Source organism: Sciurus carolinensis, chromosome 9, assembly GCF_902686445.1.
Source record: "Sciurus carolinensis chromosome 9, mSciCar1.2, whole genome shotgun sequence".
Taxonomy (NCBI): Eukaryota; Metazoa; Chordata; class Mammalia; order Rodentia; family Sciuridae; genus Sciurus; species Sciurus carolinensis.
In genome coordinates, this window is record NC_062221.1 from 45,722,707 (window position 1) to 45,742,402 (window position 19,696).

Genomic DNA, 19,696 nt, shown 5'->3' on the forward strand with positions numbered 1-19,696 from the left:
GAGGAGATTTAGTAAACCCTGTATTTACTGCATTAACAAAAGTCAAACTTGATTTAGTTTTTTTGTCTCCCCTTCCTATTTTTAAAGAAAAAATAAAAATATTTTCTTTTCTTTGGAACAATTTGTTCAAGCTTTAGGAGCCATTTAATTAAATTATTACCTGCTGGATCACCATCTGTTTTTTCCTAGAAATAAGAAGCATAGCTTTCTTTTACATAGGCTTGGTAAATATGTAGAAGGTGCCAAAAAGCAATAAATATCATCACAGATGGACTGAGGCACTTCAATCTCTACACAGTCAGTCTTGATTGTTCTGGGCAGAGCTAAATGGATTTTTCTGGATAGATTCCTTTCAAAATGTATTATGCACAAGAGGGGAGTTGGGTTGATCTTCCATAGATTCCATGTTTTCCCTTTCATGACACAGAACCTGATTTTGTTTTTAACTCCATGCTGCCCACATAACAAACACCAGTTCTGAAAGATGTGCAAATAGAAATGTTATAATGTGTCCAAATGACTTGAAGTTGGTAAATTCTAGGATGGGTTTTCCATGAGCCACCTTTCCAAAAGCTACTTCCTTCTATCTGCTCCCATGTCCCCCATTCCTCTGACAATACCTTCATATCTGCCCCAATGCAGGAAAGCCTGACTCATTCCCCCATTCCATGCTTTGATGTCTTGTTCAGGGATTAAAAGAATTCAAACATTCACAGTGGAAATTTACTTTGGATTCTCATCCTTACATTTGCTATGTTAAGGTATTGGGGTGTCTGGGTGTGTGTATACATTATTATCATTTTATTATTATTACTATTATTAGTCAATCTTTATTCATATTTCATAATCTTTATATAATACTGATAAGTAGTACTTAAAACAAACATTTGTGAAATTATCTTATTGATTTTTCACCAGACAAAATATTCAGGGCTGAGGGTACAACTCAGTGATAGAGAATTCAGTGAGCACATGCAAAGGCCCAGATTCAATACTCAGTACTGCCCATCCCTAAATCTAGTTTCATCTCTGAAGCAAAGTTATTCTCCCTGGGGTTCATGGATAGTAATTATGGACCCAGGATTCAAATATAGCTGTTTTTATTCCTAATAATTTATGATTTTAAAACAATAGCAGTTAATATAGGATTACAGTTTACCAAATCCTTCAATGATAATATTTACCTTTATTAATCAATAAGTTCTTAAAAGTACACAGATTAAGTATTACTATCCTCTTTGGAAGACAGAACAAGCTAAAATTGTGGCTATGCAACACATGACTAGCAAAATGACAATCAGGGGACATTAAATTCTATTCCTTTTTTAGGATACCTTGACTCTTTGGAGTCCATTATTTACTGTGCAGTTGCCAGGTTCCATATACTATGCTACACTGTAAAGATAAAAGGTAACTAAACAAATTACCTACAGTTCAGACTGAAATTGAGGGAAAATCAGGCTGGGGAAGAGCAAGTGCTTTATATACCTGGAAATAGCGTGAAAACGGCGAGTTGAGGGAAGAGGCAGCACTGAAGTTTAGGCCTGGCATAAAAGTCGTATATGCTTTATAAAGGCATCTTCCCAGTTTCCTGTTCATGTAGGATAAGGTGTTTAGCAGAAGTTATTTTTCAGTGCTGGGAATGGAAGCCAGGGCCTCACACATGCTAGATAAGCACCCTACCACAGAGCTACTTCCTGACCTCCATGGTGTAGAATTTTAAGCAGTCAGGTGATATGATCCAGTTTGTATTTTGACAAAATAGCTAATATATTCTAGTTATTTATTGCTGAGTAATAAATTGTTCCCAAATTTTGTGTCTTTGACCAATGATCATCTTATAAATACCTCAACATTCGATCAAGATCATATACAGGTCTCAGCTGTCCCATTCTTTTAATCTACATGGCATCTACTGCTTGTGACACAGTGACAATGACCAGCTGGTGGCTGGTCTGGAGCCAAAAGAGCTTCCCTCATGTGTGTGACAGTTTAATTTGGATGCCTGGCTAAACTCCTCCTAGTGGTACCAAAGCCTCCCTCCCTGGGCTCTCCAACAAGGTAGTTTTACTTTTACAGAGAAGGAATTCTTAGAGATATGGTACTAGAGCTATTTTATGGATGTGGTTGAGATCAGTGTTTTGTTTGGGAGTAATACACATGTGATAGTTACGGGAGATAATTGGAATGAAATGTCTCAGCAGTTCCAGCAGCTGAAGGAGTCCATATAGAGGTGTTAGGAGGAAGGGTCTCTGGTTTTCATACAGAGTGACAGAGACCACGGCTCCAAAGCAGCAGGTTAAGGACAGGTCAAGTTTTCCTATTATTCTGAGGACCCAAGACTTGGTATATCTGAAATGGTAGAGAAAAACATATTCTTTGATGTAATAGTCATTTCAAATAAAATATCCACATGTTCATTATTGTTTTACAATATTTCATTCTTAGTATATGCAAAAGAATAAAATGGACTTTTTTATAGACAGTTATTATATCATTTCTAAATAGATTCCTGAGGCATCAATAGTGAAATAAATGAAACAAGTATGAATGAAAAGGTAAAAATGAAATAATGGGACAGGCTAATGGGAGGCAAAAATATATAAATAAGAGGATGCATTATGGGAACCAAGAAAAGAAATGTGAAAAGTAGCTAAAACTCATGTTGATAAAGTAATAATATTTGACATTTTAAGATTGAAGGACTAGGTGAATTTAAAAAAATTTTTCTTGCATTATTATAATAAACCATCTTTCAATGGTGTCAATTGTATAGGAGTCCCATTAAATGTTTTACATTTAATGTCTTTGTGAAGGCATTTTCATGCCTTTTGCCTGACATTTAATTTCATATCAGCATTACTTTTATGTGCCATTGGAGGTCTTTCATTTTTTATAATATTCCTGATCATAAATAAAATATAAATGACATATGCAGTGCTCAGTTCAGTTTTTTAGTAAACTCTTTAGTTGCTTTAATTCAGATCACATTATTAATATGCATATATGTAAATGTGTAATAAAAATTTCTCAGTGTTGAACTGTCATGCAGATATAATATATTGTAACAGTATTTCTCATTTTGTTTCTTCTTTACTCCTACTTTTTATTAAAAAGCTTATCTGTCATTAGTGTTATCATACATAAAGAAACACCACTTACAGGAAGAACTTGAATTTCATACATTTAAAGTAATATTCTAGTCACCTTTTCTCAGATAAAATTCCATTATTTATATTAGTGGGAGGTCTAGAAGAAAATATTGTAAAAATAAATCTTTGTTTAGCTTCAGATATATGCATACTGATGAATATGACATGTTAGAAAAAAAATAATTAGCAAAATCTCAGGCAATTTGTCTCTTCTTTTGTTGCTTAGATAATTCATGAAAAGCAATTGAGTCTTGATTCTGTCATCAATTGTCAATTGAAAATTGTTTTATATTTTCTTCGTAATGACTAAGTTTTGCATTCCTGGTTTTCTTGCCATTAATGTTCTTCTAATACTCAGTAAGACAAAACAATTAATAATTTCTAGCCTCACTGTAAATTGTATTTGTCTTTTAAGGAGCATAACATGCACTTAACCTAGAAGTAATTCCTTTTGTAGTATTTTGGTTAAATTCCCATTTTTTTTTCTTTTTCCTTTTTATTTTATATATATATATATATGTATATATATATATACACATTTTTATGTGTATATATATACACATTTTTATGTGTATATATATACACATATTTTTATGTGTATATATATATACATATTTTTATGTGTATATATATATATATATATATATATATATATATACATATTTTTTGGTACCAGGGATTGAACTCAGGGGCACTTAACCACTAGGGCACATCTCCAGCCCTATTTTATATTTTGAGACAGGGTCTCACTGAATTGCTTAGTGTCTCACTTGCTGATGCTGACTTTGAACTTGTGATTCCAATTTTGATTTTCTTCAGTTTGTGGTATAAGAGTTTAAAAGCTGAATATTAAAAATTTACATTTGGATCTTTTTATTGGGTCTTTAATTAAAAAATAAATTTCCCCAGTATAACTTTGGGAAATTTCATATGATTCAGTCTATTACTATGTAACAGAATTTTAAATGAACATGAACATACTATACAACTGTGTTTCTTTTTCTTTCTAACCAGTTACTCACAGCATCACAGTTTATTAATGATTTTTCCTGTTAACATCCTAAAGGAACATTGTATGAATAAAACAAGTTCAGAAAGTAAAAAGCGCAGATTCTAAGTGCACTGTATTTCCAATCTTTGTCTCAAATAGTCTTCTGTGTTATGATTCTAGGAAACATAGCAAAACGAATTTTAGAATAAAGCACTTTCAGGTTGTAGAAACCTGTTGATACTTTGCAAAAGGTAAAGATATTTAAAAGGTAAACCAATAAAGTACCTTTGAAAAATGTGAAAATAGAGTACTTAGTGGCCGCATGTAGATAAAAGCTTCATCTGTCTGTTCCTGGAAATCTAAAAGCCATAGTCAAAAAGCAGCAATTTAAGATCATTCATGCTGGCTGAAAGGATAAAAAATTGCAGTGTATCTATCGAGCTAAGAGGCTCCTCCTGGCAGACTGCTCTCAAAGAGCCAAGTGGTGATTGTATTGATGTGTTAACTCTCAACACCCTCAAAGCCCTCTTAGGCCAGTGCAAACTTCACATACTAGGGAGAGGGACAGGGTGGACCAAAGGGTTTGAATGGCTGAAAAAACAGGTCAGTAGCAGGTTGAATGTGAACTGTAGCTGTCAAGTTCTAAGCAGTGTTCTTTTGCTCTTTGTCCCCTCAATAGCAGACGAAGAGATAAATTTTGAAAGTATTCCTAAGAAGTCTCCATAAAGTAGAGGTTGTGGTCTTTTCCTTGGAGCACTGTGCTTGGAAGCGATTTTCCCTTATTCAAAACTCCAGTGTCAGGAAGCATAGATGTCTGGCAGGTGCAGTACTGAACAAATAACAAAGAACTTTTAGGTCCTGGAGTCAGTAGCCCTCAGAGATCTAAAGGTCAAGGCAGGACCATTAAGAATGAATGGCCATGGAGATTCCTGGTGCTTGTGGTCACATTGGTGGCATACCAGGAATGAGTGAGCCAACAAGATCTCTGTGTCTGTTAATATTATGTGAACTCTAGGAACTCTTAGGGACCATGAAAGCTGTAATGTTTAAAAGTGGATTTTGAGGTTTGACAGGTTGGGTAGCTCTTTACTTGCTGACAGTGAAAACAGACTGAACCACTGAAACTCAGATAACCTCGTGTATATAAATGAGAAGAATAACAGTACTTTAATATATGAGATTATTTGACTAAATAGGACAGTGCATGAAAAACTCTACTCTTACAGTAAGTCCCCGTTTTAAGGGTTCAAGAAGTAATCTATTAACCTATTATTTTGAATATAAAATGGGGATACTACTTCTGTTTACCAAAATCTAAGTATAAAAGATAAAATGAGACTTATAGATTTCTCTGACTAGAAGAGAAAAATGTCTCCAATGTAGAAATCTGCAACTCCAAAAAGAGAAAACTTAGAAAAAAACAGAATAAGAAACAAATCTTTCAGTTTAAACTAACAGTCTTATGCATTAACAAGTGAGATCAGCAGAAGACTGATGGAACTTGAACAGGACCCATTACAACCTTCTTTGCCCCTGACTGCAATGAAGCTTGCAAATACAGTGAAATTCAATTACAGTGGCTTTCTGTAGCCAGAATATTAGATTTTTTTCTCCTCCACTCTTCTTTATTTTGTACTTTCGTGACTATTTTTATCTCACTTATATGCATTTCTAATGTGAGCCACTTCAAATACTTTGAAGATGCAAAGGATATAAATTCTGTGAATAAGTAAATATTTCTGGAGATTTATACTATAAACGGAAATGATAACTGGCAAAGAAAGACCCTCTAGAATCTAGGTGGAGCTAGAATTAAACACCAAAATGGACCAGAAAGGAGTCCATGGCAGGAACAAGATCTATTTACACATCCCTAAGTCAGAAGAGTTTTGTGATGTTAGTGAGATAAGCTGACAGGACAAATATTCTAAATAGTGCTATATGTTCAAGCTACCAGTTCAGGATACCCATAGGCTGTACTTTGTATTGCTTTGGTTCATTTAAATTAATTCTTTTCTTTACCAAATCCTAAATTGAACCATGTCATTTGGCTATTAAAAAACCTTACTATAAATACAGGTCAGTGGACCCAACTAACCATCCAGTAGAGTGTACAACACAAATTGCTTTTGCACACGGGTCCCAGAAGAAAAGCTGGACTACTCAGGGAACTGGCAGGTGGTCATACATATGCAAGTGATCTGAAACAAATTTGCACAAACCGGCTGGATTTCATCAAATAATTTTCTTTCAAATCGTTCTGACTGCATTTTGCAATTTATAGCTCATTAATTTGGCATCCTATAAGCATTTATACATGTCCTTTAGAGATCAAGGTTAGACAGTTAAGTTTTTGTCTTATACTCTAATTTTTCTGCTCTCCACTTTGCCTAAAATTCAGTATATCATTATCTATTTTAAAGTGGGCTTTAGCTGAGGTTTATTTTCCTAAATATAAAGCACAGATGATAATTTCCACTTACTTTATACATACTGTTTATTCAGTTAGTGAAGCAAGAGCAACAAATAATTATTATTTCTTTCATTGCAATTAAGTAAGGAATTGTTAATGCATTTACAGACACTATAGCAATCACCAAGGCCATTTAACAAAATCACAGATGGAAAAAAAAATCATTATACTAAAAAATCAAGCCAGAAACAGAGTCCTCTGAATTACTGTTTTTATAGTTTTATCTTTTCCCCTGCTTTTAAGTTGAGACCATTAAAGCTTTCAACAATAAAAATGCATTCCATAAACATGAAAACTTATTTGTACAAACCAGGTTCATATGGAAAATTTTATCTCAAATGGTTTTAACCTATATGGAATATTCTTAAATTTAGATTTTAAAATTCCTCTGGGTACTAATATTGTTCACTGATACAGTATCTAAAGTAATACTACATGAAGTTGCATAATGAATGCCTTTTGATGAGGCACTGACATTTCTAAGAAATGTCTTTGCCTCAAATCAATCCACTCACACCAGCAAATGATTTGACATTCAAAGCTTCAGAAAACACTGTATGAATATTTTTCTCATTGTACATAAAGATTCAATCATAGGACTGTCATAGGAAATTGAGAGTCTGACTGCCTTATGTTTTAAAGTTAATCTGCTAGAGTCATTTATTTATTTTACCTGTAGAATAACTTTTACAAGCAGGAAAGACTTGAGATATTTTCTGAATTCTAATAAGATCTGCATAGTCTTTTATACTCTTTAAGTTAAAATATTATCAGGAACATTATAGCCAGTGGATCAAATCAACCATCTCTGACAAACATAGTGCTCTATAACAGAAATATACATATATAATACATATATATGTATACACATACATATATATAGAGAGAGTCATGTTCATAACTACATATCACTAAATTTTGGAATTATGAAAAGGAATTCTTTGGCATTTTAGAAAATCTTGAGTTTTTCTTTTTATAAAGATAGTAAAAAGAAACAATTCTGTAAAAACAGGATATAGACTTGGTGGTTGCAAATCAAGTTTATATAAATATTCACAAAACATCTCTTATCCATCTGAACCACAGATAATGATTAAAAGAATATTTCTCATACTCAAAAGCACTTGGTATACAACTCATTCCTCATTATCTTCAGGTGCTGGTTATTAAAACTTAAGATTTCAGGTCATGTTTTCATTTATTTAATTATGACTGTATTTTAAGCACATTTCATATGCTTCAAATATTCCTGTCTTCAACTCTTTGGAATTTCTGGAGTGACCCTTTTTTATTAGAGAGCTTACAATGTGTTAGATCCTGTTTTGAGCACTTTAAATAAATTAATCTCATTCATTTTTCATTATAACTCATAGATCTTGTGATATTTATATTTTACAAATGTGGATTTTAAGCATAACAATATTAGATAGGTGACCCAAATTACATAGCAGAGTAGGATTTGAACTAGGTAGCTTCACTATATAGTCTACTATTTGGAAATTTATGAAGTCAGATCATTCATGTAGTAAATTTCCTTATAATTATATAACAAGAAAGACCTAGAGCTATAAGCATATCCCTAAGAAGCATTAGTAATTTGTAACTTCTTAAATATAATTTTTTACCATGTATTTATTATCTAAAATATTTGCCAGATACTGTTAGACTAAATCTTATTTTACATATCAATATTTCAGTTTATTTCTATATTTTCCCTAATTTCTATATAATTTACATAGTTTCAGTCAGAATGTGTGAAAGAAATAACATTAAGCAGCATCAGTTTTTTTAAAAAATGAATCATCTGTAGTATGGATGCAAATTCATTTTTATTGATCTAAACCTGACACGGTCTAAAACAATGCCTTTTGGTTCAACTTATATCTGCTTTATTTTTCCTTTTAGAGGGATAATTGTATATAAAAGATAAATGTTTTAATATATTGAATTGTAAAAACAATTTAGCCTTCAGTGTGGCCCTGGGGGTAAGGGTTCTTATCTAAGGGAATAGATCTGTTGAAAGCTGGGAGAATATATTATAGTTTTCACGAAAATTGGATTCTTTAAAAAAAATTAAATTCTTTAAAAAAGACCAAGTGTCACAATATAGAAAGTAAGGATGTTATAGATGTTTCCATTAGAAGAAATGTCATAAGTTTCTATGACCTTATCTACTCCAAAGTGCGTCTTTCTGGAGAGTTATGTAGTGTGTGTGTGTGTGTGTGTGTATTCTAAAATCTACATGTATTGTTTTTAATCACTCACAAGCTTTAAGTAATATGACAATTTAAAACAAGTGAATTGTTTGCATCAGTAATAGAAAAATATGAAGTTTGAATGATATAATTATATGATTATATCTAAGACCTATCAAATATATCTATAACATTTTCATTTTGCTTAGGAGTTTGAAAGTGCTGGTTCAAAGAAATATTATATATCCTTTACTTGCCTCATAAAGCATACATATTATAGAGACAGCAACATTCTTTGTGGAAACCTTGGGATAATTTACGTTGTTTCAAAATTGAATATATTGCTAGATTTGATTCACAGCACTGTAAAACAAACAACCAAATTGAAATTATCACCAAAATTTTACTCATTTGATAGTTTAGTACTCATTTCATTTGTGATTGGTTCATTACATATGTATAATACATGTAAAACCAAAGTATTAGGGTAAATATATGTGTGCTAGAGTTTTGCAGGAAGTCTATAATGTTTTTCATAAGGGAAGAAAATGTTAAAGAAACAGACTAGTAAGTTGTAAAATATATTATAACAAATCTATATATATGTAACATCTTTATGCATTTATACTTACATATATATTTAGAAATTTCACATACACATATTTAAAACATATAATACAATGTATTTTATTGCTTTTGCCAAGTATAAGATTGAAATTCTTTATTACATACATTTTCATATACTTATTTCCTTGGCAATTTTTCTGAAATACTTTAGATTTTGTACTATCAATTGACTTCATCTACCTTTGACCCAGATAGTGCTCTCCTGGAATACAGAATACATTGAAGATTTATTAATGTGTAATGAGTCCAGAAGTGGTAGTAAGGGTGTCAGGCAGATATCCATCATGGTGAGGAGTTAATATCTGTATCTGCATTACATTCTAATTGATGGCTCTGTCCGATGTTTGAAAAGCGTTAAATTGCTGATGTACATGTGATGGAATGCCTATTGTCAAGCTGGAGATGAAAACTCTGCCTCATCTTCACAGCTGGTTTTAAAATGATTTGTAGAGAATTGACTTTGAATGTTTGTGTTGGAGGTCAGAATTAGAAATCTCGCATTTCTTAGCAAATAGCATATATCACATCTTCCTTGAGTATAAACCACACTCTACAATTCAGTTTATTTTTTATTTTTATTTCTTTTAAGAAAAGCTTCTAGGGAGAGAGACTTCTGAAGGACTATATTGAGACAGTACCTGAGTAAATTAATCAATAATGCATAGCTGACATTTAAAATGTAACTATTATATCATGCCAAGATAGTAGCAAATTTATTGATATTTAAGCCAAAAAATTTTCATAGTATAGAAAATTGAAGTTCATAATACCTGTTAACATAAATTGGTTTGTGAAGTATTTAACATTAGTTTACCACCAGCTTTGTAGTCATATTTTTATAAAACTGGAAGTCACATTAGGAAGTAGGTACCTAAACATTAGTTTTCTCAGTCCTATCCTAATAAGAGTTATTAAATTTTGAATCTGTTTCCTCTTTTGCAACATAACAGAGTTGGAATCATGGATTTTAGAAATCCTTTACTACCTTCAGATTTGTTCCTATATCTAACATTTTCTGTTAAAAGTTTCTTTACATGAAGTATAAGTTGGTTTATTCCTCTATTAATCAACCATCCCTTAATCTCTCTGAGTAGGCATGTGTCACCCTCTTTCTCTGCTTGTCCTGATATGAAAGAAAACAGAATTCAAGTACTGCACATTCCTGAGTCAGGGGCTAGGGATGTGGTAGAGCACTACCTAGTGAGTGGGGAGGCCATTGGTACTATACCTGGTGCCAAAAAATAAATAAATAAATAAACCAAACCAAACAAAGCAACAGCAAAAATTGACAAATAAAAACAAAAATCAAAACAAGTATTCAGGGTGGAGTAAGGGAGGGAAAAAGGAAGTATGTGAATCCGTATCTGATGTTATTCTAATTTATACCAAATAATACTAGCATAAAAACAGTATATAGGACTTTAATTTCTATATATAAAATAAATGTATAAGAAGAAAAAAAGCTAAACAATTTTAAGTGTCCACATGAATATTTTGCAACCTCTTCCCCTTCTCCACAATGTCTTCCAGAGTTACAGATTTTCTTCTGCATTATTTAATTTACTTTACTACATCTAATGATCGTTGACAGTTTTTTCTCCTCTAAAACTAGAAATGTTAACTGGTGAGGGTAGTTATGCCTAGCTACTGGGGAGGATAAGGAAGGAGGATCATGAGTTCAAGGCCAACCTGGGCAACTTAGTAAGAATATGTCTCAACAAGGCTGGGGATGTAGCTCAGTGATAGTGTGCTCCTGGGTCCAATTCCTAGCACCGAAAACAAACTAGCACAGAAATTTTGATTCAATGAGTGCCTTGTGTGCACTATCTCAACTAATCCTAATGATGATCCTATGGGGTCCATGAGTTTGATATTGTTATCATGCTTATTGCGCAGAGGAAGTTCTAAGTTACATGAAAGTTAAGTCTTACCCAGGATCTCCTTTTCCTAGCTTTCTCTCGTTATCTCTGGCTCTGTGCTTCATCCTCAGTCATAGCACACCACTGTGTTTTCCAAGTGGGTCATTCTCATTCCCTCTGTTTGTAAATTTTCGCCTGCCTCAATGCCTTCCTCTCACATTCCTCTCCTGCCATAAGCCACTCAAAGTTCACTTTCTTGAAGACTCCTTTCTCATATTTTCTATTAGAATCAATCTCACCTAAGTTACCCTGGAGCTTTTTATATTTTATTTGACTTCCTTTTTTGTATATGTTTATGATTGTATTGTTCTCTACTTGGGGAATAAGGACCTATTTATTTTTGTCCTAATGCCTCTCCCAATACCTGATACACATCTTTGAGTCAAGTCTGTGTCAAAATGAATCCCTAATTATAGGGTATCACATTTCCAGGTGCAGTGGCGACACTCCAGTAATCCCAGTGGCTCAGGAAGCTGAGGCAGGAGAATCACAAATTCATAACCAGCCTCTGCAACTTAGTGAGACCCTGTCTCAAATAAAAAATAAAAAGTCTGGGTTGTTGCTCGGTGGTTAAGCCCCTTTGGGTTTAATCCTTGGCACCAAAAAATGAAATACAATATAGAGTAGCATACTAAAATTCTAATCAGAAGTACAATTATTTTCTTTTGTAAAATTTAATAACTAGTTTTTGAACTTAGAAATTCAGAACATTTGAATTATGTTGGCCTCCATAAGCCAGGATGGGAGCTATGTATAGCCATAATTCTGTGCATAATGCCACTTCCTTTGATGAAGTCCTTGTTTGCAACTTTTTCATTAGAGATCACTTGTCAGTAACTAGCCATAAGGCAATTAGATAATCAATTTTCACTTGAGCTCTGTCCTTTATCCACCACAGTGGGATACATAGAAAAATCATAAAATATAGTGAGGGACCATAGAGTCCAGCTGGGGTGACAAATCTAATACACAAAAAATTTAAGTGTAAATGTTTTTAATCTGCCACGATAATACACCAGTGGATTACTGAATACAGACTTAAGACCACTTGCAGTTAATTAGCCCAGTTATCCTAATTCCACTCTGTAGGATGCGACAAACTGTCATCCAAAAGTGTGTAGGGGAGAAAAACCTCCATCTGCCACTCATGTACTAAGAAGTTAGAAAACCAAACTCTCCTAGGCTGGCAAAAGGCTTCCCACTTTGGATTGTTGCCACACAGGATTTTTATTTAATGTTCACAGAGCCAGGACAATTCATGTCCCTAATTCCTTGCAACATCTTAGTGCTCCCAGATAGCCCTAAAAATGTCCACTTCTTTTAGTAGTTTGTGACTATGTAATATATCACATTTTGCTGCTTCTATTTCTTTTCGTTGTTGTTTTTGGTTTGTTTTGCTTTGATTTCAGGTCCTGGCATTTGAACCCAGGGCTTCACACATGATAAGCAAGAGCTCTACCACTGAACTACATCCTTAACCCTTTTTAAATTTTATTTTGAGACAGGGACTTGCTAAATGCCCAAGCCAGCCTCAAACTCATAATCTTCCTTTCTCAGTCTCTGGAATAGCTGAACTTACAGGTGTATGCCACCACGCCCAGCTGCTTCTTTTATTTATGTAGAGTATTTTATGTACTACTTAGTTATTCTGCCTATTTTTTCTGATATTTGTGTTTTTAAAACCAACTGTGATAATGTAATCATCCTAATTTCTTTTATACTTTTCCCTCTTAATACAAGTCACCATTTTATTGGTTTTGCCCTTTAATTTTTTAAAGTTGTTTTAAAGTAAGTTTAATTTTGCCTTCATTGTAATAATTATTCTCCAGTGCAGTTGTACATTTGTGACTTCTGTATTCTGCTGAATTTCAAAGGTTAATTGTGTCTAAGTGTGTAATTTTAAAAACATTTTATGATGTCCTCTCCACCAAGAACATTCTGCTTTTATTTTTAAAAATTTCCTTTCCTATATGAACATTAACAGCAAAACATTATTAAGCCGTTATCTCAAATATGACTTTCTATAGGGAGAAACTTTTCCCTCTATTATGATCACTAAAATTTTGTGGATACCAATAAGATTTATTGGGTTTCTTGTTTGTTTTTCATCACCTTATAAATGTTTTAAAAATTGCTTATTTTAAGAAAATATATATTTTTTATTTTCACAGATAAAAAGATGGCATATCAGAAGGTCAATGCAGATCAAAGAGCTTCAGGACACTCACAGTACTTGGACAACGATGACCTTCAAGCCACTGCCCTTGATTTAGAGTGGGACATGGAAAAGGAACTGGAAGAACCTGGTTTTGACCAGTTTCAGCTAGATAATGCTGAGAATCAGAACCTTGGGCACTCAGAGACTGCGGACCTCAATCTTGATTCCATTCAACCAGCAACCTCACCCAAAGGAAGGTTCCAGAGACTTCAAGAAGAATCTGACTATGTTGCCCATTATGCCAGATCTGCACCAAAGAGCAACCGCTGCCACCTTTTAAAAATACTTTGCACAGCCACCATATTATTTATTTTTGGAATTTTGATAGGTTATTATGCACATACAAAATGCCCTTCAGATGTCACATCCTCAGGAACAATCGATCCTCAGTTATACCAAGAGATTCTCAAGACAATCCAAGCAGAAGATATTAAGAAGTCTTTCAGGTAGGTGTGGAAGAAATGGATGTTGGTGGGATGCATTCCTGGGAAAGATGTCCCACAGGGGATATTGAACTGGCAATTTTGCCATGATTTAAGTTAGTTTTACCAACTAAGCAACATAACTTGCCAGCACACCCAGAACAGAAACTTTGCAGAGGGGGACCCATTTTCAGATTTATGGTACTGCAATACAAATTTATGATACTGTCTCATGAATTGATAATAAGAATCATAACTACCATGAGGACTAAAAGACTCTAGCCGAAGCATTTTCTCCCTTTTGGAAAGCCCAGTTAGGCCAAGATGGGAAGCAAATATTGTCAGATATAAATGTAATAAAAACTAGTGCATTAGACATGTGATTGAAATTTTTAATGAATCAGAATAAAAGAAACCTGCATTATGCACTGAAGTAACTATCTTCAGTTATAGGTGTGCAGTGATAGTGTTCATTCTCCTGTGTTCCTGAATTTTCCAGTGAGCACTTTTGATTTAAACATTCTATGTTCCACACAGACAGTTCTAAAAATCTTAGATCTCTCTCTCTCTCTCTGTTAAAGGTGACCACACTAGATAGAATGTGTTGATTTTAAATCAGAAAATATTTTTTTTAGTCCTTAAATTTGAGTTCCTGGGAAAAGCTTTACTGATGTCATAAAATTTGGGGATAACTTAAAAATGTCTGTTATATTATTGGCATACACGCCAAGTTGTAAAGGGTTTCCTAGTTTACATATTTAATGAAATGAGAAACTGGCAGAGGAAGACTGGACATGACCTTCTACATACATCTTCCATATTTTCAGAAAAAGGACTGTTCTGGATCAATCATCTATATCATTTTTAGACAGGTGGAGTAGAGAGGTACTACTTTCCCAGAATGTTCTTTCTGGTTTGCATTGATTTATTACAGCCAAGATGTTGGCAGGTGTGCATTTCTAGGGATCTTCTCAGGAGAGCAGATCCACTGAAGATGTATTGTCTAATTCGTGTACTGAAGTATCAGTTGTACTGATGTTGATGAATTCTAATCCTCTACCTCTGAAGATAACATGTGATGAGAATGTGTTTCCTACATACTTCTATGTCTGCTATTCACTGTTGGGTAAGCATCACTGTAAAAACAATATGCAGATAATAATACTTTCCATGGTATTTCACAGTGTGAAATTGTTTATATCAATTGAGCCAAAAGATATCCCATTGTATCAGTCATGATCCAACCAACACAACAGAAAGCTTCTTGAATATTTCAAGTAAAGGATATTTATAGTATGGTTATGATTTCATCAGTGATGACAAATGAAAAATAGCACAGGGGATACTGAGGCAGCCCAGAAATGAAGCCATTATTAAAACAAGTCTGGGAAAACTGGTAGAGCCAAAACTTAGTTCATATACCAGTACAGAGGATAGATAACCTCAGCCAGAGACACCACTGAAGAGAAAGGCCAAGAAGAGCCATGGCTTATCCTTTCCTCTTTCTCCTCAGTGTCTTAGCAGTTGTCCCATGACTGATCCAAACAGGAGGCTGATTCAGAGCCTGGTAACTCATCCTAATGGGATCAACTCCCTGGGATAAAGACTGTACAGGAGAAGGGCAATGGGTCTTTCACAAACAGATGTCAGTGGTTCAGAAATGTTATTTTAAAAACAAGCAAAGAAAGCAAGAGAAATTTGAAAATTGTGTTTACCTCAACTTCGTCATGGACACCCATTCTATATTACAAAAGTGTCTCCTGGAAAAGGATCCATGGTTTTAATTTGTTTTTAATAGTAAGAATAATTACTTTTTTCTTAGCTACTTATTAGCTTTTATTTGTAGGCTAAATGCGTTTTATGATCCTGCCTACTTCCCTCTTTATTTAGCTCTTCTTAAGTTTAAAGTCAAATCTGTATTTATAAGTCCATGAGGAAATTCATGGCATGACTTTTGTTTACCAAGTAGGCTACATACAGGATTTCTTTCCATGGCTTTCTTTGTCTTGCTTGTTTTCGTTTTTGAAGTATTGTAGACATATTTAATAGCTCAATTACAACTTATTTGCAAATGAGTAGCTAATTTTAAAATTAAAAATATATGATTAAGTAGAAATATTTATTATCTCTCTCAGAATGGAAGTTGAAGAACAGTAATGATTATATTCTAATATTACACCATGAAATCAACAAAATTAGAGATGTTTTAAAACAGACTACAAATATATGACCAAGGAATTTATTATCCCAGGAAATATTTCATGGTTCAATACAGATTCACTATTATGCTTCATCAAGTAGTCATATTTTTTTTTCTTTTTAAGATAACAGACTTTTTTCTCCAAACTTTAGTATTTTCATTACACATATGTTTGCAATAACTTTCTGTGCACAACATTTCCTCATTCAAATAACTTTTCCCTTGATGGCCCTGCTAACTGCATACCTAATGATGAGTGCCTGTGTTTACTAAGTAATTTAAGCCTTAACTCTGTACCGTATAGATTCCTGCTGTTACTTTCCATCACCTTGTGATATATGTTGAGTTCTTCTTGGCTCAGTATTTGGGGCAGGAATTTCTATCTCTCCTATTGGTTCTTCTTTCCTGGTCAACCTCTAAGAGTATGTCAGGTGTTGTGCAATATTCTAACAATTGTGCAGTGTAAAATATTACACAATACACTTCATAAAAAAATGGACCAAACTTGCTTTGTGTACTATTAGACTCCATGTTCTGTCAGATGTTGAGAAAGTAGCTTTTGAGGGAGGAAATAAATACAAACATAATTGTGTTTCATTCATTGATTACATTATGTAATTTGAAAACTTGCCTTTCTGTTTGGATTTTTATATTATGATATTATATTATATATATGATATTATGTAATATTCAAATATTATAGCATGAATATAATATTTGTTTATATTGTAAAATATTTTAAATTATAATATTATAATTACTCAGAGAATATGCTATATTATGATTTTTTAAAGTAACAACTCCTATCAAAACCAGATATTATAAAAATATTAAAATGTCCCCTTCAGAGACTTACTTCCAGCTGAGGCATGAGAACAATTGATACTACATTTCTAAGAACAGTATGGAGAACTTGGGGGAAAAAAAAAAAAGGTAACATGAAGCCATAGATGATCTCCCTTTTGCAGCTTATGAGAGTTTGGATAAGCTAAGTCATAGGAGAGCAGAGAAGGAGAAATGGGTTTTGGAGACAAATGTTGGGATGCTGTAGGTCCCAATATGTTCTCAAGGAGGAAGCCTCAAATCTGGTAGAAAAAGAGTTTAACAACTATGTGGAAGAACATATCTGCCTCATTCAGAGAACAACTCCCACCTGAGAAATCTAAGTAGTGAGATATGGAATGCTGCTACAAATGCAAAAGAGAAAAACATTTAGAGGGGAGAAGCTAGATCTGTTGTTAGATGTCTGAGTAACTGGGCACTATAGAAAAGTATAAGCCAGGAACTGAAGGAGTATATCACTCATGTTAAAGGAAGGTGAGAAGACTCCACCTATTCAATGTGTGAGTCTTCATAGAACCTAAAAGTCATGCACAAGAGAAAAGCTTAGCTGAGCTGGGTGTGGTGGTTCACGCCTGTAATCCCAGCAGTTTGGAAGGCTGAGGCAGGAGGATCACCGAGTTCAAAGCCAGCATCAGCAAAAAAGAGAGGTGCTAAGCAACTCATGGAGACCCTGTCTCTAATTAAAATACGAAATAGGGCTAGGGATGTGGCTTAGTGGTCAAGTGCCCCTGAGTTCAATCCCAAGTACCAGGAAAAAAAAAAAGAAAGAAAGAAAGAAAGAAAGAAAGAAAAAGAAAAGAAGAAAAGTCTAGTTGGGAACTCATTCTACAATCAGAGAAGTACCACACTAGCTCATAGAGTATTGGTCAGGGAGAGCAGAAACTTGGGCTGGGATATGACTCAATGGTACAGCACATGCTTAGCAGATAAAAGCAGTGGGTTTGATTGCTAGCACAAAAACAAAATAAGATTTTCCAGATACTCTGGCTCCCTTTTACCTATTCTCTGTTGTTTTGTTTCAACTCTGGAGGAATCAGAAACTCTTAGGGAAGATGTATTAAAGCAGCACTTAGAGCAACCCTCACAGTTCTCTCCAAAATCCTTTTCTCCTTCATTCTTCTATGACAGCTAATCCAAACTCTCTTAAGGTACCAAAGGAAGATGGTATCTGGTTTATACTGTCTGGTTTTTTGTTTTGTTTTGTTTTAGTTCTCCATACTGGTCTTAGAAATGTACTATTAATTGTCTTCATGTCTCAGCTAGAAGTGAGACTGATGGTGATACTTAAACATTTTTATAGTATCTGGTTTTGATAGGAGTTGTCACTTTTAAAATCAAAAGTTGTCACCTTTTAAAAGCAAAGGAAAAACTGACTACTCTTCTATCCTTGACTCTAAGGTTCACAATTGGGATATAGCTAAAAGCAGAGGCACGTTCAACATCTGACTCTTAAATGATACTAAACATTTTAGTTATCAAAGTATCTCATGTCACTTGACAGTGAGCATGATTTCTAGAGTTTTTATCCAGGAATAGGGAAAAAGAAAACAGAAACAAATAATAACTAACCTCAATAAAGAAATGAAAATGGGGGAATGCTTACTCAATATAGAGGTTTTGTATGTATTATTTGGTATTTTAGAAAACAACATATTTGAATAATGCGTTGAGTCATGGAGAATCATTGGGAGATTACAGACTGCATATCCAAATTAAAGACTGTAGTTACCAATAACAAAGCCCATGTAATGGGAACTCCTCTCTCAACTATTTGGTATCATGTGGACCAAATAAAAGAAAATCACATATTTCATGATTTTGATCTTAAAAAAAAAAAAAAAAATCAGTCAGAATTTTGGCTACATTTGATGATATCTGTTGATGTGGTCAAATTAGCAGAGATATGAAGACCATGTTAGTGTATGTTTGTGTTTGTGAGTGTGTATGTGTGTGTGTGCATCATTCAGTTTTCTAATAAGATTCTGAGTTTCCTATGCTTTACTTTATGTTTGGAAAATGCACTCACCCCTTTAGATTGCTCCCTTTTTTTCTTCTATACATCTTTCTTGTAGGTGGATGTTTATTCAGATACATATCATATATATTCAGAGGCATCAGACTCAAAATAGGTCATTAAAATTTGCTTTGATGTTTGCTTTTGAAGCAGTGACTATTGGGAAAATGCTAATTTATTGGGAGGATCAAAACAGTGGGCTGGCTTCACAGAACAGTCTATGAATAAGAATTATTCATATGATCAGGCCCTATTGTTCCTGAATCAGAATCTAATCCACTCCAGGGACCTCAGTAGGCACAGTTCTCTGATTTCACTGAAGCGTTGTCCATCAAAGCAACTGAACTCCCTATCTGCACTGGTTTTTCTTTGTATTCTTGCACCTTTACCCAATACTAGCTGCTGTGTTCTCTAGTACAGTATTCCTCTACTCTTCTTTTCTAGAATGAAATATAATTATTATCCTTTTGGGGACCAGAGACATTTGTGACTCTGTTTGAAGTGCTTATCTCTAGTCTAATCTGCTTCAGCAAGTTGAGAAGCCGGTCACCTAGTACAAAACACATTTACCTGGGATTGTTGAGGGAGAACATTAATGGAAGGAACTTGAATATGACAGGTACAATGTATTACTGAGCAATA

At 33.8% G+C, this 19,696-nt stretch overlaps 1 protein-coding gene across 5 annotated transcripts in view; it reads left to right on the forward strand.

Moving 5' to 3' along the window:
* Positions 1–19,696, forward strand: part of Naaladl2 (N-acetylated alpha-linked acidic dipeptidase like 2) — a 1,279,203-nt gene that overhangs the window by 584,964 nt on the left and 674,543 nt on the right. For all 5 annotated transcript variants that reach the window (XM_047564210.1, XM_047564211.1, XM_047564209.1 and 2 more), the window contains one exon: positions 13,529–14,021. In XM_047564210.1, coding sequence (XP_047420166.1) covers positions 13,537–14,021 — 485 coding nt within the window. In that variant the 5' untranslated portion in view covers positions 13,529–13,536. The remainder of the gene's footprint in view (positions 1–13,528; positions 14,022–19,696) is intronic.